This window comes from Haemorhous mexicanus, chromosome 7 (genome assembly GCF_027477595.1).
Source record: "Haemorhous mexicanus isolate bHaeMex1 chromosome 7, bHaeMex1.pri, whole genome shotgun sequence".
NCBI lineage: Eukaryota > Metazoa > Chordata > Aves > Passeriformes > Fringillidae > Haemorhous > Haemorhous mexicanus.
Window position 1 is genome coordinate 34,912,856 of NC_082347.1, and position 22,852 is coordinate 34,935,707.

The 22,852-nt window shown below is 41.6% G+C and overlaps 1 protein-coding gene across 4 annotated transcripts in view; it reads right to left on the minus strand.

The window, feature by feature from the left end:
- The window catches only part of ABLIM1 (actin binding LIM protein 1), a 192,467-nt gene that overhangs the window by 106,847 nt on the left and 62,768 nt on the right, over positions 1–22,852 (minus strand). Inside the window, exon 2 of one of the 4 annotated variants that reach the window (XM_059852011.1) lies at positions 11,670–11,768. The exons of the other annotated variants lie outside the window; for them this stretch is intronic. Within the exon in view, the coding sequence (XP_059707994.1) occupies positions 11,670–11,685 (16 nt within the window). The 5' untranslated portion in view covers positions 11,686–11,768. The remainder of the gene's footprint in view (positions 1–11,669; positions 11,769–22,852) is intronic. 4 annotated transcript variants of the gene reach the window in all.

A 22,852-nucleotide genomic window follows, 5' to 3' on the forward strand; every position in this document is an offset into this window, starting at 1 on the left:
TCCAGTGTTGATGCAGCTGGGCAGCCTCTTGCTTGGGGCAGGACAGAGGGAGGCAGGTGGGCACTGTGCACAGGATGAGAAGCTGGGAAAAAATATTTTCTGAGTTGAAAGATGCTGGGGACACCAGAGAATCAAGTTCAAGAATGGAATCTGCCTTATCACTTCTCCTCCATGCTCTATTGTAAAGAGAGAAGTAATTTTCTGCCATCTTTTGTGTTTCTTTCAGAGATAAGTGCCTGTAACCCCTGGTTTGTAAAGCCTGTCTGTCTACAGCCCATCCAGTCTCCAAGGAATTCCTCTTTTGTGAAAACCCAGCACAGTGGAGACTGAGGAGGTACTGAAATACCTATTTAAAAGAAGGGGTGAAAAATGCAATGTCATTTTGCTTATCTGCAGACTCAGTTCTTGAATCTCAAATCTGTAAGAATCCTATCAGGTAAGGTGACCAAGCAGTGACTGAGAGGGAAATCAAACCTCCCAGCTGCCAGGGACTGATAAAGATATTACTGCAGTCATTAGCCACAGGTATCTGACAGGGATCTTCAGGAATTCCAGGAAATCCTGGAAGGAGGCACTCCCATGAAGAGATACTAGGGAGCTGCTTGCCCACACATGTAGGAGAAAGCCTAAGGGAAAATCCTAGGCTGTAGCTAGCTCATACTAGTGCCATTCCAATCAGATCTGAAGAAGCATTATTAAGCTCTTTCTTCCTGTAAATTTATCTGTATCACTCCTACAGTTTGCCAATTTGTCTTAAAACTATTTGTGTCTATAGATACCCAGAGTACCTATTTTTAAAACAAGGCAGAAAAAAAAAAATCCTAAACTTGGTAGCTTTTTGCCACAATTTTGAAATGTTTCCTCACATTTTCCAAAAAAGTATTATCATTTTGAAATGTTTCCTCACATTTTCCATAAAGGTATTATCATTTTGAAATATTTCCTCACATTTTCCAAAAAAGTATTATCATTTTCCCCTTACAATTCACGTGCTGCTGAAAACAGCAGAGGCAAAAGGGACCATGGCAGGGCAGCAGTTCCTCTGGCAGAAGTCAGTGCCCTGATGGTGGTGAGGTGTGGCACTCACACCCACATGGGAGCACAGGGGGCTGACCAGTGCACCCAGTGACAGCACAGGGGGCTCCAAACACCCCACTTTACCTCACACTCCATTTTTGGGGAGTTGGAGGGATGGGAGTTGCAGGGAAGAAGGAGGAGGAGAGGAAGTCATGCAAAGAGGGACAGCACAGCCCAAGCCTGCTCTGGTTGAGACCCAGAAAGAAGCACTGCCAATCCCCAGCCCTCTGCCTCTGCTCTGACTCTCCACTTGTTTAACAAAGACCTCAGAAAAACTGATACTTCTCCTCTGTGTCCAATTCAATTCTGATCACAACCAAAGCTTCTCAGCCTCTTTTCTTCAGCTACAATAAACTAAGTACACCAGGGCTATCTATCCTCAAAATAGCATCTCATGGGCACATGTGGGGCTGACTACAAGACACTGATGAACAGACTGGAATCCATTCCCTCCACCCCATCCTCCACATCTCTTGGCAGCTTCTGCAGCAACTAAAAGATTTTCTCAAAATGCTAAGCAGAAGACATGGCACATTTCCAGTCTACAAACCAGGTGCATTGCTTCCTTCAAAAAGGGATTTTTTAAAAGGAAAAATAACCTATAAAGACATTTACAAATTTAACTAGATAAATTAGAGTGATAAGTTAAGGTACCTCCTAAAAAAAAAGAAATTGAGAAAATTTTATAAGCAGAGATATCAAACTTCTTGCATGAAAATAGGATGTAAAAGGCTTCCATGCCAGAAAGAAAATTTTTAAAGTAGGAGATGAAGCATACATTATTTTTGGGTAAGGAAAGCAGTATTTAAATACTTTCATATTTTTAGGTATATATAACCTATGGATAGAGCTAATGCAGCTAAAAGAATGAAATGCAAAGATTTAGAGATATAAGTGCCAGGCAATAACCCAAAATATTAACAACTGTAACTTGAAATCTATGAGAGACAACTCCTATGTTATTTACAAATAAAAATAAAAAGCTTTGTGCCACACACCCAAATGTGTAAAAAGGTGATGAAATAATGACCTTAAAAAATACAGCATGGAAAGAAATCACAATTATTTCAAATTTTCAGAACACAAGTGCAAGCATGCTTATTTTCTCTCTATTTTCCCTGCTGTTTCCTATCTCCTCCCATGCCTCTTCTTCTGTCTCAAGCTTTGAAATTGCAATTAATTCCCCAGAGAACAGCATACAAGATCAGGCCCTAAGGCCTCAGCCCTATAAAGATTTATGCATATGAATGGTTCAGTATTAAGTGAAATATTTAGCACCAGCACCTGCTCGATCCTATCTGAAAAAAGATCATCATCTCCAACACAGACAAAATAAAACAATGTAACTGTGATGGTTCTGCTACTAAAAGAAATGTGTTTGGTGGATTCAGTTTTCCAAGCCTTTGATAGGGATTGAGAGATAAAGAAAATTAGGATGGGTTTATGTATGGGTTATATCCTTATCTGGACACTATGGGGATTTCACCACAGGTTCTGACAGCAGTGTACAATTTTCAGAGTTCCTCAGTGACAAAGCATGAATGTGGCCCTTTTGGCTGAACAGGAACCTTGGGATATCCCACTCCTGCAGGAGCCTGAGAGCTTTCTCAGCTTGCCAGCTAGAAACTGGGAACACAGCAGTGCTAACTCAGCTCTGCAGTGCAGTGAAACTCAGCAGCTCCACTGATGCTCTTCTCACCACAAAAGCACCAGAGCCTCTTTAGAAGAGTTTGCCATTCTCTAAAACAGCAGCAAGGAGGAGCTTCTGCCATGTCTGTCCACACATGTTTGCCTTTGATCACTTGGCAGGTGAATAAAAGCACATTCTGGAGCATCATCTATACTCAGCAGGAACAAAAGGACCTGACAAAATGATTACATTTATATTTGCTTAAGGAAAATTATAATCCTTTCAAAGAAGAGTCAAGAACAGCTTCTTAAGTGAATGTGGTAGGTGTTGTTTTAAGCTCAAACAGAAAAAACAATGGGGAGTTTTAGAAGTATTTTGAGTAATGAAAAGGCACTAACCTTGCAATGAAGTATGCAGCAAACTAAGACATGCTGAGAAACAGATGATGTTCAAACAAATGTTGACTGAGCCAAGCCAGTCTCTGAATCAAAACCTGCATTCCTGCATTACTCAACACGATTGTTAACAGATGGATTGCTGATTAGTGGCTAGCAAGCCAAAGGGGAGAGGCACAAAGTGAATTTATTCTGCCATATTTCTACATTAGTACAGAGTAATTTTTCACAAGACAGATCACCGTAAAAATTGGGTGATAAAGAGACAGTGAATCCAGACCCTCTTATCTGATGTTCTGGGAATGCCCCTCTTGATCCTCATCACATCCACAATAGTTCTCTGCTCTTGGTTCCACAACCAACTTACTGAGGGTCAGTATTTCAAGAGAACCAACTCACCCTTTGAAACTCCTTGCTGAAGGGCTGGAAGATCAGGCTAAACATTTGCTTCTCACACCCAACATCTCAAAGTGTCTGACATGTAGTAGCTGTTTATTAGCCTTGTAAGTGGCCAAAAAAACTTTGAGTTACACAAGAGGATCATTCACTATTTCAAAATAGTGATTTTTTTTTCTAAGATAGGACAGAGGTGATTAGAAATTCAAGAGCTCCTCAGCATACTCTGAGCAGCCATCTCACACACATCACTCGATGTCTCTGTCTTTAAAAAATATCACAGAGTAGTCTGAGGTGGAAAGGACCCACAAGGATCATCAAGACCAGTATCAAAACCTTACTCACAACAATGAGTAAACAGAAGTGTCAAATTATTCAGTGCAAATCCTGAAGGATCCTCAAGGCTACACGAAGGCAAGTTGCTGAAGTTAGCAGAAAAAACAATTGCTTTTTCCAGACAGCATGGAAATTCTGGCTTACTGATGAGTGGTGGTTTCCCATAATAGCATTCAAATGTCTGTCAGGCCTCTCAGCTACCCAAACAGCATCCCACGTGGGGATGCTGGCAACAAACTCATCACAGCTCCCCTATGCATCCTTTTTAGAGGCTGCATGAGTATTCCATGCAGTCAAATGAATTTAATTTCCTTGTGAAGTAAGTCAATATAGAAATGCTAATTTTAATAATCAGTTCTCCCACTGTTCACCCTGAGATTATCTGAGGAGGAACACTGACCTGCATAGGCCTGTGGTCTCCCAGATGCTTTCAGAACAGAATCTGTGGTAGAATCTCCTCTCAGTTCCCACCAGGAATCTCCCCAAGGGTTTTTTCACAAGACCCTTGCAGAGACCTGTCCTCAGCCAACCCCTTCAAACCACAGAAGCTCTGTGCCCTGTCCTTCACTCAAGGACCTTGTAAATGCCCATCATTCAGTACCACCCTCACTTCTGGCATTTCTGAGCTACACAGCCTCACACTAAAACTAGACACCACAGAAAGGAGCAACACAAATCTTCCCAGGGCTCCTGATGTCCTGGGCAGTCTGCCATGTGCAGAGCTGATAAACCAGACATTTCAGAAGCCCTGCCCTGTGCTTATCTGCACCCAGACCTCAAAAACATTGCAGCATAGAAGCCAGTTTCTGAGGTACATTATTTCAACAATAATTGTGCTCCTAAAGACCATCAGGTGTTAACATTAGATGGTAAATGGACAATCACAGGGAAAGCACTGACCAATACCCTGAACACAGCCTGGTAGCACCTCCACTGCTGGATAGCAAGCAGAGACCCTCAAATCCATCAAATCCTGTTTTGAGATGCCTTTGGAGAAAAGAAAATACAAATGCAACTGCTTCTTGGAACAAACAACTAATTCATTGACTCTTGTTCCATCCAGCAGTAATAAAAAATAACACTCAATGTTCTGCAAGGCTTCATTTTTATTTGGATCACTTCTTTAATTCTATATCATTTTAAGATACTGCTTCTGAACTGAAACAGAGCCACAATACTGCCCTGTAGATTATAGTGACGTGTGATGCTGAAGTGGTACTAACAGCAGTGGGAATTAGGGAGTTACCCATCCTTTTGAGAGTGTTTATAAAACCTGTTATTCTCTTGTATAGCCTAAGAGCACCACCATTTCACTTCTGAACAGCTGGGATTAATTACAGATCATGTACACAATTGATTGACACAAGGCTTCTATCATTTCTGGGTTTATATCCCTTTATGAACAGTGCATAGAAAATCCAGAATTATTTCTCTAGTTGTCTCTTACAACACAAAATGACCACCATTAATAAAATACATGATCTTTTTTTTTCAAAAACATCACACAGCCTCTAAAAACTGGGTCCAACTTTGGGACAATAGTGAAGCACTTAGCTTTAATTCCCAGTGATTCAATTAGACTCAACAAGACACTCTGCTGAACAGAACAGGCTTAAGACAATGCCTGAGAGTTCTCCTTAGACAGATCCCTAGTGAGCCTGAAAGTTATCCAGGCTCAACCAAGGCAAGGATTAATTATTCTTTTGGGGATACTGACTGTCCTCTAGGTGGAAAACCAACTTTGTTATAAATAATCCTTTTTAAATTAGTTATGGATTGCCCCCAGAACAAAAAAAAAAAAAAAAAATTCCTTTCCTGTTCCCTGGCTTCTCCCACCCAAAGGGCACAAGACATTTTGATTAGTGGAACTTGGTCTTTTCCCCTGGTATCCATTAATTTTTCTACAAAAATAATTGACTCTCCTACAGTAGCAGGCCAAATTATGATCCTAACTTGTAAATTCTTTCCTACCAAGATTCCTACCTTCCCTTTAGAAAAATATTTTTCTGCCCTAGCTTAATGTATTTTTAAACAATTTTACTATGCTAACACTCTATCTATAGAAGTGTTGCCTTTTGAATCCTCACCCAAGGAAAGCAACCATGTAATTTTTTATTCCACTCAGTTGTATTGACCATAACCAGCAGGGCTTTGGGAGTGATGGTGCTGTAGGAGGTGGCCAAGGATGGGCTTGTGCTCGTCACTGTTGGTCCAACCAGTTCAGCAAATGGCAAAACTGACCCACTGCACGTTGAAACAGAACCAGGGGAGCACAGAGAACCTCTGCAAAAACACAGACACAGCAACAGGCAGCAAACACTGAAAGGACAAACAGCAGGAGACATGGGAGAGACCAGGGCACTTCACTGTGCGCTGGCACAGATTGCCCAGAGGGGCTGTGGAGTGTCCCTCCCTGGAGATATTCCAGTGTCCCTCCCTGGAGATATTCCAGTGTCCCTCACTGGAAATATTCCAGAACCATCCAGGCACAATCCTGAGCCCTGTGCTCGAGGATGACTCTGCTTGAGCAGGGAGGATGGACCAGAGGAGCCAGTGTGGTCCCTCCCAACCTGACCCACTCTGGGATTCTGTGAGATACAGGAGACAAATCCAGGACAGAGAAGACACCAAAGCTGGGGAAGAGAGAAACAAAAATGATGCTGGGGCAGGAGAAATGCTGAGAAATACCTAAGAGCCTCTAACAACTCCAAGAGGACTGCAGCCAGCAGAGGAGCTCACATGGAAATAACTGAGCAAGGGAGAAGGAGCACTGGGTCAAAGGAGCAGCACTGGCCTGGTGCCAGGGTCCTGCCCAGCCCAGCCTCACCAGAGGCACTGAGGACAATGAGTGACATGGACTGGAAACCAGAGTGTCCAGAGGGAACATGAGGTGTGTTCCTCTGAGCATGTGTTTGCTTGCTTTTGTCTTCAAAACCAGAATCAGCAGTTAGAACTGTGTTAATTGTGAGAAAATGAAATTGATTGAACCTCTCCTTTTCCAAACTGGGGTTTTTTGGCTCACCCCACTCACTGTTACAGCTGGAGGAAGAGCTGCCTCTACCACCAGCTGAACCTCTGAACTCTGTGGTCTCAAATTTAATGACTAAACCCCCTAAGCCCTCCCCTCCAGTGAGATCAATAGCAAAAGCTCTCCCATTTCTCAGTATAAAATATCTGCCATCGTCTCTTCTGAGAGCTGGCTCCTACACCCAGCTGGGATGCAAGGAATGTATGGAATTCCACTACTGGGACACATGGGAAGTGGTCAGGCATGGCAGGACTGCACACTGTGCTTGCCCAACTCTTTGGATATGAGTATTTGTACCCTCATGTGAAGTAAGTGCTATTAAAAAAAAATAAATTAAAATCTCCAGTAAACATGCAGTGCCTGAGCTGGCACCTCCTTGGTTATTTTTCTTCCTCTCAGTATCAATGCTGCACACCAGAACTGCAATTTGAAACCTAATATTAGAAATAAATTTAGAAAGAGAAAGTAGAGAAAAGCAATACCATAAATGTGCCAATAGAAACATAATTCCTTCACAATTGCATTGCCTTTTAAAAGTAATAAGATGTTTACAAGATAATCACATAGCACTGGATACTCTTTATGTTTTTTGTACAAGTAGGAGTAGTGAAATCCCAGCACTGAGATTGCCTTGTCACAGCTGTGAAGCAAGGTAAAAGAAACTCCCTGCTCCAAAGACCTCAAATTCAAATAATCAAGGCAGACAAGAAGAATGTTCTTATCCTCATTTTACAGATTAACACAAGGAGAGATCAAATTACTTCCCCAAGGTCACCTTAAGAGCCTCTAGCACAAAACTGTTCTATTCTTTAGTACTTTAACTACAAGTGTATTTTTTCAACATCTACTATTATGCATATTTATAAAATGCCTTTTCTGTGTGTTGTACAAGGCAGCACAGGCCCTTAATAAAAATTAAAAAAAAAAAAAAAAAAAAGCCCAAATGCTCAGCCCCAAAAGCAAACTGCCAAGCAGAACCAAATTTGAAACTAAGTAAACTGAAGCAAAAAAAAAAAAATTTAAGTCCCCAGTCCCTCCCCTGCCAATGTGTGATTGCATAATCTTGTCATGTGCTCCAAAAACAACAAACTTGGAGACTTTCCCAGGTCACCTGGGGTTAAAAAGTTCCAAAGCCATGAGTTCAAATCAAGACTATATTTCATCAACGACCATGACACTGAGACAGAAATCCCACCACTCAACATTCTCCTGATTAACACTGGGAATAAATGTTAAGACTGCAAATACACAGAGCACCGGATAGACAAAGCTCACAAGAGAGAACACATTTAAATTAGCAGACAGGGAACATTTGCATAATCTTCAAGGAAAGTCCCATCTAAAGCAGCTACAGGACAGCTACAAAGACTAAAAGCTCCTTTGGGGGCTCACAGCTCTTGGGATTGGCAGATGGAAGAGAAGAAGGTTGGAGCAAGCATCCGACCAGTCCTCTTGCTCCAAACCTGAAGGGGGATTGCTAGCATGCTTTACCAAAAGTATGGAGCAAAAACAGCAGAGAACAAAACCCCTCTGCAAGAGTGAGCCATGGACCAAGCAATCAGGAAATATGGTACCATTTTGGTGACTGCACCTGGGAGAGCCAGCACCAGAGAGCACCTGCAGAGGAGTTGTGAGAGCATGGAAACGTGATCAAGCTCATGCAACTCAGTACCCAGGAGGTGCCAGCACCTTCCCTTCAGCAGAATGAGTACAGGAAGAACAGAAAACACAAAGCATCTGTGCCCTCTTCTTTAATCCAAAAAATCTTCAACCCCTCATATTTCCTCCTTTTATCCTTCCAAGCATGCAGAAGCATGGCATGAACAGCAACTAATCCACTTTCATAGGTGTGCCCATGGACGATCCTGCCCAAGATTTCATCAGGTACAAAGCTGATTACCAATATGTTTTCACAGACTAGCACTTGAATGCCAGGACTGCCTTCTCACCAACTGCTAAAAAAATTCAAGAATCAGGGCTAAATCCTCAGTTTATGTGAACTAATGGGGAACTAATGAATGAACAAACTAATGAAGCTACAACACTTGTATCACACAGAAACCTGGCTAGCAGGCTCCCAGCCCACACACTGACCTCAACACAGAAGCAGCAAGAATGCAGATTATTCCATATGGGCTTTGAATTGCCAGAGAGAATTAATAACCAGACAAACATAGGCACACGTAAACTTTCTTTCTGTTAAAGGATAAGAAGAGAGAAAGTTGCCCTTGGCTGCAGCACAGTGATAATAATTCAGCTGAGTAACTAGATAATAAGGGCTCATAATGGGAAATAGATAAGAACAGAGAGAGATGAAATTGTGGTATCAGTCAGACACAACTTCGGAAGCGCCGTTCGCTGTCAGCAGAAAACACCCTGGCCTCAGGAATTTTTTTGTGTATGAACTAACCAGGCAGACACTGAAATCATTCTACAATATGAGCATAATGAAGCATGCTAATTTGCTAAAAACTGTTACCAGCCATTTTTCCATTCAGTGAATGGGAGCTGTATGTTTCTGGCTGAAACCAGCCCCTCCAGTGCCTGCCTCACACGCCTGTGAAATGACTGAACTGCATTTGCAGCCTGCTCAAAGCACAGCTCCAGCAGTGGCTGGAAGGGAGGGCACCAGCTGTACTGTACTGACTGCATTTTGCAAGAGTTATCACTGTAGAGAGTGACATTTAGAGCAATAAATCCTGACCTCCTGACTAAAGCAGAGGAGAAAATAAAACCAACCAAAACAAAAACCAAAAGAAACGAACAAAGCAACCAAAAAACCCCACCAACAAACAGAAAAAGGAAACAGTTAAAAAATTGTTGGGGAAACTATTTGAAAGTAATAATGTATAAAATCAAAATATTTAACAGGTTCCATCCTTTCTCTTTCTGCAGCCATGAGATATGGAAGAAAATTTTCATATCTCATGGCTGCAGAAACAAAAGAGTTAAAAAATTGTTGGGGAAATTATTTGAAAGTAATAATGTATAAAATCAAAATATTTAATAGATTCCATCCTTTCTGCAGACATGAGATATGAAATATCAGTAACTGCACTCCAAAATTAAAGAGAACATTTAGTTATTTTAGTCCATTATCTCTGTGAACAGGAAAAAAATATTTATATTCAACATAAATATAAACAGCTATTTTTAATAATGCATTAAACTTGGTGGGGAGGGGGAAAGGAAGCAATTTAAACACAAATATTTTTCAGATTATCAACCATTCATTATCAACTTCTCCTGGTCTCCTATGAAGCTTTTTTCCTCCCATTTTTTACAAAAATTATGGGCTTGTTTTCCTTTTTTTGCAAGTAAATGACAACTTTCATGGTGCAAGATGCTAAAAACTGAATTTACAGAGTATTCCTCAGGTACAACTCCACCTAACACAGGAAATCCAAACAAGGGAACATCAGCTAGAGGAGGGGACAGAAGCATATAAAAGGACCAAACCTGAATGCTACACATATTTTATGTACACTTCAAGGAAACCAGCAGCCCTGTCTTAAAACGTATCTTACAAAACAAGCAACAGTAATGACAAGCTGAATGACAATACACTTATTTTTCTGAAAAGATGACTGACATAGTTCATTCAATTGATTCTAAAACCTGCACTTTCCAGGATTTGGGGCGAAATTCCTTATTAAACCATCCCTGGTATGGCTCACTGATAGGGCCAGGAGGTCATCATGACTGATATGATAAAAGTAATCCTGTAAATCTGAAATAAGGGATCCCAAAGCTACAAAGTAGCCAACAAAATTTATGCTGGGTCACCACCTTTCATCAGCAAAATTTATCAATAGACTGGATAGTGGTTATTACTACAATCCTCCTGCTATCTATGACACACTGTGGCAGGCATTTGTCATGGATGAGGCATTTGTCCTGGCTCTCCTCAATCCACACATCTGCTAAGCTAATTGCACTCACTTTTTATTTACAACATTTCAAAAAGTCTTAGCACGGGTGTTTAAAGCTGCAAACCTGCTCACTCTCACTCAACTTTACTCCTTCTTATTTCTATTTCTGCCCTAGTTTGAATTTCTCCCACGTTATTTTTTACGGAGTCCTCAGAAGCAAAAACACAGACTCTCCTCTTCACAGAAGAGACAGGGTCTGAATCTGTCTGTGATAATGTAATGCCCCCAAACCACATCCAGTACACTCAAACACAACTCATAGTCTATATTGCATCTTCAAAATACAATAAATGACACAGACCAGTATTACTGCAAGGAAACACCCCACAACCATTTCTAAATTGTTTAAACTAGCAAATTCTTCTGTAGGAGACTTACATTGTTACTTATAGGTAACTGATGTCCAATTTACTGCTGCAAAATTCAAGCATTTTGCAAAATCCCACTTATCCATTAAAATTTAAAACATACCTTCTCAAGTCCAGATTTAAACATATCAAAGTTTATCCATTAAAATTTTAAACTAGCTGCTGCAGTGGTCAAAGCTACTTGAACTGTAGCAAATACAGGTAAAAAACTGTCAGCTTGGGTTAAATCATGGGGAAAAAAAAAAACCCAAACAAACATGTGCACACAGAAGGGACCCTGCTGTGCAGACACACTAAATTAGATGTGTTCCAGATTCTACCCTTATTAAAGCAGGTACAATGATAATCAATGCAACCCACTGCAGGGCTTCACACACCATTTTTATAGAAAGGAAAACAACAACTGCCAATCACAGCATGCTCATCTTAAATGTGAGGGTTTAAACCTCAGGTGACTGTGGCTGGCACATTAGGTTTCGGCTCCAGTCTATCAATAAACATAATTACCTTTTTCTTTCACCATGGCAAACAATTTTTCTTCTTAGTGGAAGCAGCAAGAATTAGCTGACGTAATTTAAACACAATCTCTTTTCCAGCAGTGTTTGGCTGAGATGGATTTAAAAAAAAAAAAGAAAAGAAAAAAGAAAAAGAAAAAGAAAATAAAGAAAAAAGGCAGCTTATTCCAGATAATAATCTCCACTGGTCAGATTTCCTACAAGGTCTGATCAGATCTGATTGCTCATCACTGTCTCTTTCCTTCTGGTTCCTCTGCTCTTTTCCCACTGAGGTGTTTTCCTGTGGCTAAAGGCAGCTCATCCTGCCCGTGGCTCCTGCCCTGTGCTGGGAGCTCCAGCTGCCCTGGCAGCCAGGGCTGGATTCCAGCGCCCTGCTTTCCATCCCCACACCACTCTGCATCCATCCATTCCCTGCTCTCCAGCCCCACACCACTGTGCAACCATCCATTCCCTGCTTTCCATCCCCACACCACTCTGCATCCATCCATTCCCTGCTCTCCAGCCCCACACCACCCTGCATCCATTCCCTGCTTTCCACCCCCACACCACCCTGCATCCATGCACTCCCTGTTTTCCATCCCCACACCACCCTACATCCATTCCTTCCCTGCTCTCCATCCCCACACCCCCCTGCATCCATTCCCTGCCCTCCCAGCCCTGCTCCACTCCCTCTCTCTCCTCGGTCACCATCAAGAGGCTGCCCGGGAGATGTGAGGGAGAGCAGGGGAGCTATTCCAATGCACACACAAAGCTAAATGGTATTTATGAGCTTTCTATTATTTTATTTACTCAAACTGAGCCAGGATCAAGAGGGGAAACAAAGATGAGCACAGGCAAGTGCTGAGGCAGGCTGCAGCACAGTGGCATTTCTATGGTGAGCAGTTTATCCACTCCTGGATTTAGCTTTAAAGCTATTATTAGACCACAAAACATGTTAATAAATGGTCTCTCAATGCCTACTGACTGTAGAACAGATTAGAGTCACATACAGCCTGTGTAAAGTGGGAATAGCTATCCTCTACTTCAAACAACAATAAAAATAATAAAAGTGTGAACTGTCACTGCCCAGTGAGCACCTGGGTTCTGAAGCCAGGCAGTGCTATACAAATATTTGCTGTGGGTCACAGTAAGTGCTGGATTCTGGAACACCAAATAGCTGGAAACAATAACTCTTCCTAAGTTATTCCTTTGCAGATGATAGCCACAGGTACCCATGGAACTGAGAAGACAGAAGGGCATTGAAACAGCATCACTGAGACAGGAATTTCACTGCCCAACACAGCCCCAACAAGAAAAAGCAACAGTGTAGAATCTGGGCCTCAAACTGACCTCCCAATTTATGGTTTTCCAGGCACTAAACTCTACTGAGAAAGGACTGGTCAGTGAACTGATGCTGAAAAACAAACAAACCAACCCTTCAGAATATTGTCAAGTCTCATTATCACATACCAAGGTTTTGTTTTCTATTAAAAGATGCAGGTCAGAGTCAGAGGAAACAAAGCTTTTCTTTTACAAGCAAATTTTATCCACAGTTATGAAGAAAAGATAGGAAATATGACTAATCAAAATCCTGAATACCCCTTAAAAGCCACTTATATTTTTTAAATACATATATACTGTCAGCATCAAGATTTTGGAGAGCCTCTATCACTACTACTATTACTTAGTCACTCATTTTATCTAGCTACCAGTGATTTCCCCAAAATAAACCTATGGCATTCATGCCTTTGCCTAGAGAGTAAATTTTATATTTGTGATTTAAAGGCAGAGAAAATAGGAAATGCAAACGAACTTACTTGTCAAAGACAGAGGTGATCTCAGTAGCAGAGAACTGGGTCAAATATAAGATATTCTGGGCTAAATTATGGACAGATTCATGGAGCAAAAGCTTCAACCTGATCACAGCTCACTGCAAAATGTGCTTTATGTTACATGATAGAAGAGAAATTACATTCACACTGCACCCTACATTTACACTGCTCACACCTCCACAAGGGAATTCCTTCTCCACGCTACTCTACGTAGGGAGAGAGATATTAATGTAAAGAAACAAGCTGTAGGCATCAGCCAGACAGAGCAGCAGATGGCTGATACCTGCTGGAAAAAAAAATCAGACCACGCACACTGCCTTAAAAATATTTGCAGTATATAAATTCTAGATGTTTCATATGAATGCCACCCAGAACAAAGGAAATGAATTAAACAAGCCAGTCTGCCTCACCCAGAAGGTATCTCTTATTCAGTGACATTCTTTAATAAATAAATCTGAGAGAGAAAGAGACAGAGAGAGCCAGAGATACAGGCACAAGCATGGAAAAAAATAGTTATTCTATTCTAACAAATCTAGGCTGGCTTTCTATTGTTAGCAGTCCAACGTGCAAGAGCAGCACAGCACAGGCAGCCTGACATTCTTGCTTCCATGACTCAGTGTGTTACTATTAATAGCACTTGAGGCTCAAGTGGGGAGCTGGGCCGAACCCCACCAACACAGAAGCATAAACCACTATGTCACATTTCTGACACATCAGAGATGTCAGGCTGTAACTCAATCTGGCCGTGCTCTTTTTCAGGCTGTATTTTGTAAACAGTTCGGGGACAGCCTCCTGAAAGGGGCACATCTGACCTTCATTCATAAATATTTGATTTGATGTGCAGAGCAGCCTATGGACACACACCCATGTGTATTAACCCCTTCCTGGGATCCTCAAAAGGCTGGCAAGGATCATCTTTTTTTTTTTTTTTTTTGTTCCAGCAAGCTGCTGACACAGAAGCTGCTTGGTGGTATGTGGACTTTCTGTTCTCTGAGTACATTCCTCCATTTTTCACATGTGCTAGAGATTAGCACTGCTGTGTCTCACATCGTTCAGCCATGGGGGCTGCAGTGCTGGACTACAGCAGCATGCACATAAAATGTAATTTAAAAGCACAGGCTGCAGTAAATTATGCCATAGTATAAAATGCAATCTTCTCCAGAATAAAGACATATAAAGAGCAGACATTAGTATTGTAAATAAAATCTCTTTACAACAGGATGGGTTTTGGTTTTAATCTCATTGTTCTAAGTCAAGGCTAAAATTTTGACCTTGCTGTACAATCAGAATTGACTCAGATATCCTAAAGCAGAAATGAAAAAGGAGTAGGCAGCATTCTAGGAACAATCTGTTGGCACTTATTGTTATTTAGGAGTACCTATTTTGAGGGAAAGCAAAATGACTCTTTTTCTTTAAATACCTTTAGCACTGTACAAACTAAATAAAGCCTTCCTTGAGCACAGTGTGGGTGGAAGAGTCCCAAAGAGCACACTACAGCTAAACAACATGCTCATGTTGCTGTTATTTTCTGGTGAAAAATATCTTGTGCATTCAGCAAGAGGCATAAGAGGGATGCTGAGATCACTCAAGGGGAAAGAATTAAATCAGTTACTCTTGCTATTTCTTGTACCTTGATAATTTTGAAAAAGTATAAGTAAGATACTAAGAAGTTTAGCTATGATTTAAGGTTTGTTGTTCTCATTTTAAAAGCTGGTGTCCATATTTTTATCTTGCACTCATTCTTCACAGATGAGATCGTGGCTTACAAGTGTCAGCATACAGTTTTTGTACAATTTCTTCAAAACTGAACTGATATCTCTTATTCATAAAGAAACGAGGGGAAAAGACAGGTAGAAAACAGAAAAGAATAGGGAGAAGTTGTTCCACCAAATAATATCCAGGAAAATATCATCTGTTTAGTGTCTTGCTTCCAGCAAAGAGCCTGGAACAAGGTTTTGACAAGAAAGGCTTCCCCAGGCTTCCACAGCTTAACCACTGCCCAGCCGGGGTGAGTTGGGAGCCATCACTTCTGTGAAGTCTCAATTACAGCATTTTGCAAAATGCTCCCTTCTCCAGGAAGGAAATGCCACTCTCTCATGATCTGCTCTGTTATCCTGACTTACCTGTGCCTGCTCAGACAAAAACCAATCATGGCAATTTGGGATTTCTTCCAAAATCCCTGTGACCCAGCAGTGGCCCCGGTGCCCTAACAGGCAAGCCTACACTTCCCATTTCAGGACTCTCAAAAGCTATATATTAACTATTTCCTGGCTTCTGCTTCTCCTGACCTCACCCTCCTCCAGCAACCTGGTGTCTCTCCCTCAGCCACTCAGACAGCTGCCTCATTTTCCATCTTCTGGAATCAGCTCCAGCAGCAGAGCTCCTGCAGGGCTGCAGCAAAGAACCAGGCAGGCAACTGACTGGGAAACCCAAAGGTGCTGGTGGAGTTTTTCAGGCTCACCAGAAGCAGTGAGCAGAATTCAGGCTGTACCTGACAGAACTGATCCCCACACCAGGTGTACCCCAAATCTTCCAAGCCTGCAGGCATCGTTACTCTGAGAGTCACCCTCGAGCCTTTCCAACCCTGCACACAGTTTTTGCTCTGTAAAAACTCCATCCTGCAGCTTGTGCAGTGGTCTGAGGCTGTCAGGCTGTCCTCACCAGACTTCCCTGTGAGAACCAGCAGGAATTAAGGAGCTGTGAAGGCCCCACAGACTGACCTCCCCACCACAGACCCTCTGGGCTGCCCTACCACAAGTTTTAAACAGTGCAGAGGAGCAGACGCAGACCCAGCAGGGAGGAATTTGGTTCTTTCTCAGCACATACTGTGGTCCTGCCATCCTACACCTCGGGATCACCTTGTGCCTATTGATGATATTGATCTTCAAGCAAATAATGCCTGAGGGCCTGCACTTTAACCTCTTCCTTTCTGCTGTCTGGGCTTTGCCCTGTACCTGTGTCATGCCACTTTCAGCGCAATCAGTCTGAAATAGTGCTGCTTGAAATCACATGCCATCTTTCTTTCAGAGTAAACAAATTGAAAATTTAGCAAATACATCAATCACTTGATTCAGCCAAATGCACAGTGTAATCATTCTGATCTGCCAGGATTTGGGGGTTTAGTGCTTTTTTTAGAAATAGAATAATTTCATATTCTTTCAAATCAGACTCCCAGGGAATAAAACATTTGTGAGGTTTTAATCTACTAAGATATCTGGATCTCTTAAAGCAAAATCTGATTTTCTGAGATTCTTGAAAGCAGGACTTTTTTAGTACAATATTACTCAGTAGGACAATAATAGTCTGCAAAATAAAGTCTTATCTGCTGCAAAACAAAATAAGATACAAGTACACTTGGCTTTGCTCTAAATATTAAGAAGCTTAACACACTTATGTAAAAAACACCTGAAACCATCAGATTATCTTTAGAAACTGATGAGAAAAGATGGTTATATTATACCTCTTTGCCAGTATATATAATATAATATATTCCAAAAATATACAAGCTCACTAATGGGTAAATCTTCTGACTGCAGGTATGTACAAACATTTACCTCTGAACATATATTGATGTTATTAATGTAACAACTGGCTTCCAAACAGCTTATGCTATTGCTAATCCTTAGAAAGGAGATCATGCTTTCTTCACACCTTTGTGACCTTCACAGTATGCACACATAGCTGGCACTGAATTGAGATGTGGTACAATAATATGCGTACAGACCGTGCTTTAAACTGTATTTTTTTTAACTCCCATCTAAAATCATCACTATTCACCTGCTGTAAACTGAAATTATTGAGCTAATTCATGAATACAACCAATACTGTTGCTGATAAAAACATAATAACCTTCACTGCCAGTCACCACAGTAAATGCTGAAAATTGCGCAGAGGCAGGAATCCCCATCAGGAAAGCACACATGCAAGTGTCATCCTTTACTGTGCATGCCTAAGGTTAAGGAGATTTGATATTGAAAATCCACTTCAGAATTGGATTAACTGTGCAGAATAAACCCCACAGCCTGTCTTGGGAGTTTTTGGCTCAGTGAAATCAGCAGGAATGCTTTAAAGACTCTCTAGTCTAAAGAACTGCTCCCTCAGAGGTCCATGCAGCACCAGATTGAAGCAGCTTCCTGCCAATCTGTTAATTTGCAGAGAAAAGCAACAAGTTCTTTGTTTTGCAGTGCTGAGAGATGTGACAGTCTCTCCACTAAGAACTAACCTTTAGTGTGTGCCTCAACAATACAACATCCAGAAAAGCATTCCACAACTCCATGGTGCCTGGGGATGAGGCATCCCACCATGTGAGCATTGGATACAACCCCCCTTAGGTCAAGCTGGACTATTTAATTGCCACTGTGCCAAATGAGAAATTCCTCCTCTTCTGATTCCACACTAAACTATAAATAGGACTTGAAAGAGGCACCTAAATCTGTCCTGCAAATGTGTCTCTCCCAACAAGTATTTGCCACTCCAGTGTCCCATCAAATGAACCACAGAGGACCTCAAAGAAAGCTAAAAAGATGCTTTATACAATTTGGCTATGTAGTGTAATATTAATATATTCAAACAAGATTTTACAGCAAATAAATTTTTATCACCTTACACCAGCTTCTGTAATTTTTCCATTTGTGGTTGTGATTTTATCTGCTAGCTAGGGAGGTCACTTGTTTCAGCATGAACACTTTTAACATATTTGAACCTTTCGCTTAAATTATTTGCTGCCGTTTCAATAGTAGGATCATCATAAAATATTAAGCAGATATAAAACAAATTGAGAGTAGGAATAAGTGATTCCAACTTGTGCAGCGACTGGAATTTCTAAAAGGTAACTATAAAAGCTATAAAAGCTGTTTTGCTGCTGCTCCATAGGAAAGAGTCACATATTTTAAATCATTCTTCTTCTTAAAGAAGAGTTTGCCAACTTAAAAAATAAACAATATGGTACATCTTCCAAGTACTGATGTATACTGATGAGCTAATTTGGTTTGTGTTTTTTGCATTTTACAGTTTAATGTTTCTACGTTTTACACTGAAAACTCCACACACCGCTGCACCATCTAATTCACATGGTAACAAACTAGTGATGAGCATCCCCTGGTACCACATGTTTCTGCATCCCACCATAAAGATTCACTCTTTACAGGAAAGTAACCAAAACCAGGATATCAAAAGCAGGATAATGCAAAAACTGTAATCACAATCATCCCTTCTAATACTGTCTTCTTTCCCTCTCAGCTGCCCTGTGTCTGCATGACCTGGGGGAAGAACATTCCCGGTTCCCTTTCCTCCTTTCTCCTCCCATTAACTGTTTCACCACAGAGATTTACCAAATAGTTCAAGCTAAGAGCTACTCCTAAGGGCCTTGTGTACAAAAGTCTACCTAGTGACACCCCCACCTCACTGGCATAAAGGAGAAGAAGAAGAAGCCAGCAGCCATTAGTATTCATCTTCTCCTTCCCCGTGCATGAGGGATGGGTGGGAGAGGATGAACCAAGGGAAGCAGGATGCCAATCCCCTCCCTCAGTCCCATTCCACTCCCTCCATCCTGCAAAGCCAAAGCTGCTTTGAGTGAGAAAGGCCATTTTCCATGCCCTTCTCTCTGCTCAGAAATTTCCCCACCATTTCACCTTCTGGATAAGCAGAGCAAGCCCAAGGAACAGCTGTCAGATGAGAAGAAACAGCAATTTCTACCTCTCTTTTTCCCACCCCAGAGCCACCAATGTTTTATCCAGTCAGAAAGCCCAGAACCTCTTCAGCCTGGAAGCAGCTTGCATTCCAGATTTACCTGAATCTGCCCTGCCTGCAGGAGGTTTGCTGGCTCTGAGCACCCCAGACCACAGGAGGAGGGCACCCCACTCTGCTGCTCCTGTCAGCTCTGGCGGGAGCCAGCCCTGCTGCAACCCTGCCCAGGAAGGGGAGGGCATTTCTCTCGGGTGTTTGATTAAAATACCAAGGTTATGCAACTGCAGATGACAGACACAAGAGAGGAAGTCTCCATCAGATACAGAACAAAAGCAGGGCTCCCTGCAAACAATGCTGGGGACAAGTAGCCAAAATGTGCCCTTCCCAGCCAGAGCACCTGTTGGCATTATGGAGTCACAGAGCAGCAATAAATATAAATTTGCTGCAATTTCACTGAACAATCTTCACACTGCTGCTATAGTCTATTTACATACCATAGAGGAAACCACAACATTTTCATTATTTCTTTGAATTTACAGCTGATTTAGCTCATATTCCTTGCTAGCCTCTGGGAACTGCAATTTTGTTCTTGTTTATTGGATTACAGGTAACAAAGAATTTAGGAGAAGGAGCAGTGAACCCTACAGTGGAATTCAGTTGCTCTAAGTGATGCTACCTTAATGCAGATTAATGCTAAACCACTGATTTACTACTAAACCAATTAGCTTAGATTGATCCGAACATTGACAACCACTTGCCAGAATTCTGAAACAGGAAGCCAAGGGCTACAAAGCCATTAACTGCTCTAATATTTTTCAGTAAAAATGTGTCAGTGACTAAATTGCAGTAGAGATGTTGAAAATGGCCAAAGGATGAAGAAGCGATCCTAACTCATTACTTCTTCGTTTCACATTTTATTAAAAACCAAAAAAAGCTAACTCTTCACACTTTGAGAACTAAAGATTATTTAGAGCTAACACAGGTGGGGTTTCATCTATATTTATTACTCAACACAAAACCACGACTCAGTATTTTTCACAAGGATACTTCTCTGTGCTTCTCAGGACAATGCAGAATACATCTCCATTTGAGAATCCCTTACTCGGCTGAAGATTGTCTAAATCCCTCAATTATCACCACTCTTCTAGATTTAGCAAACCTAATTCCATTAATCTTTTATTATAAATCTTTTTTTTTCCCTCATGATTTATCAGTATCTTTCAAAAACACAATGTCCAGACCTAGAGACAGTATCCAGTAGAGTCCTCTTCAGTAATAGAACAGAGGAAAATTATCCAACTGCTGTATGTATCTCCTGCTAACACATCTCAGAAAAAGAATGGCAGCAGTATTATACAGTCAATCTATATTTACCTATATTTATCCATATATTACACTTATATTAACTGTATATTATAGTTAATCTATATTATGGTAAGTATAATTATTCTCCATGTGCTTTTCAGGATCAGTGTGTAGTAGTTCCCACTTCTTTCTATGCAAGTCCACACTTTACACTTCTAGACAGTGAAATTCAACTGCATAATTTCAAACCATACAGCTGACTTATCAGGACTGTTCTGAATTACGACACTGTCCTGCAGAAGAATGAAATAATGTTTCTAAACTTGGATTACCACACATTTTAAAAGCATTGTCCCTATTCAATCATTAAAAAATATACAGGGACTGAGGCCAGGAGAGATTGCTCACTTGAAGGAATCAATTTGAAAAGCTATCAAAAAGATTTACCTTTTCTGAAGGACAGGAGCAGTCTGATCAGCACCTCTCAGCATCTAAGGAGTACCTCCTCCTACAATGCCAACAGAGCCTGGATTTTCCTCTCTCATATCACTGCTTGCCACTTTTGAGATTGCTTAAAATTTGAGATTGGATACCAGACAAGTTCACACAGCACCATGAAAATCCTATGGCCACAGGTCACAACAAGTATCCATTCTGTGGGGAGCTACTAGGAACACCATTAGCAGGGAAGACCCAAGATTAAAACAGGAATTCTTTTTTTTTTTTTTTTTGTTTTGTTCCATTTTTCCTTCTTTCTTTCCAAATAACAGCAGGGATTGGTGTTAAACAAACTGCAGCCTTTGGGGTGATCTTGGGCACTCCTTGGTACTAAGAATGGAAAATAGCAGTGGGATACAAAGAGTTTGTTTTCCTAACTGGGGGCTCCACCTTTCTTGCCACAGCACAGCAAGAAAACCTTAGTAATGCAAAGAAGCTGATGTGTGGGAACTCAGATGTAGAACTGTTTTATGCTGCAGCTTGTGTTTTACAGCTGGGCCTTTCATTTCAAATCTGCAAAGCCCATTCCTGTCTAGAACACTCTTCCTCTGTGTCTTCCCTCACATCACCATGTTGGTCTCTTGGACTCCTCCCCTCTGCAAACTGTACACACAGAAAAATCAGACCTTCTTCCTTCTTTTCCCCATTCCATTTCTCTTAGAATAAAAGTGAATAGATTATTTCAGTTGGAAGGAACCTACAATTAATTATCTAATTCATCTGCCTGGCCAGCTCAGGGCTGACCAAGTTATTAATGGCACTGTCCATGTCTCAAACACTGACAGGTTTTGGGGATCAGCAACCTCCCTAGGAAGCACAGTGTTTGACCATGCTGCAGTGAAGAAATTCTTCCTAATGTCCAGTCTAAACCTTTGCTGGCCCAGCTCTGAACCATTTCCACACATTCTGTTGAAGCCCATACAATGGCCCCAGCCCATCGATCCAGCCTGCCCAGACCCCTCTGCAGCAGATCAGCCCTCCCACCCAGCCTGGTGGTGTCAGAACTGATTCATGGAGCACTCACTCCTCTCATCCAGATCATCAGTAGAGTTACTAAAAAGGACTGGGCCCAGTACTGAGCCCGTGGGAGCACCACTGGTGACTGTCCCCAACTAAATTTGAGTCCATTCTCCACCACTGGTTAGTCTCAGCCACCCAGCCAGGTTTTTTACACATGAAGACTAAATGGGATCTTGGTGCTTCATAAATTTTCCTCCACCAGTCCAATTTACTTCCTGTCTCATCACTAGACAGTTTTCATGCTCCCCACATTTCCCCCATGCCTTTCTCATCCTCTTAGGTTGCTTCTGTCTTCCTTTACACCCAGCTGATGCAAGAGAGGCAGCCATTCTCACCAGTGATGCTTTAAATAAATATGGTTACATAAAGAGGCACTAACCTCACACAGGAGGTTGGTTAGGTAATGTGCTGTGAGTCTCCTTCCCCTCAGGTGGGCACTGTCACAGCCAGAGCCACAAGGCTGCACAAGGTGTCACTGGTACAAGGGACAGATGACAGTACCTTATATGAGAAGTAGCATCTCAGAGTTCCAAGATCATTTTCTCTTCAAAAATCCAGTGCTCTTTTGAAACCAACTTTCAGGTTTTGCTAATCCTCAAAATCAGACATTTCCCCAGAGACTCCTTTGTTTCAGGGTCTGGCCCCAGAGCATCACAGCCATGTGCTGAACCAGGCCTGCTGGGGTAAGACAGATTTTGTTGCAGCAAACCATCACTGGCAATCTCTCTCACAGGAAGCATCCTTAGACTTCCCCTGGATACAGAAAGGAAGGTGGCTCATAATTCCTTGGCCAAATGAACCCAAGAGAAATGCAGAATGAAAGTCCTTTCAGGAATTCAAGGCCACTTTTGAACTC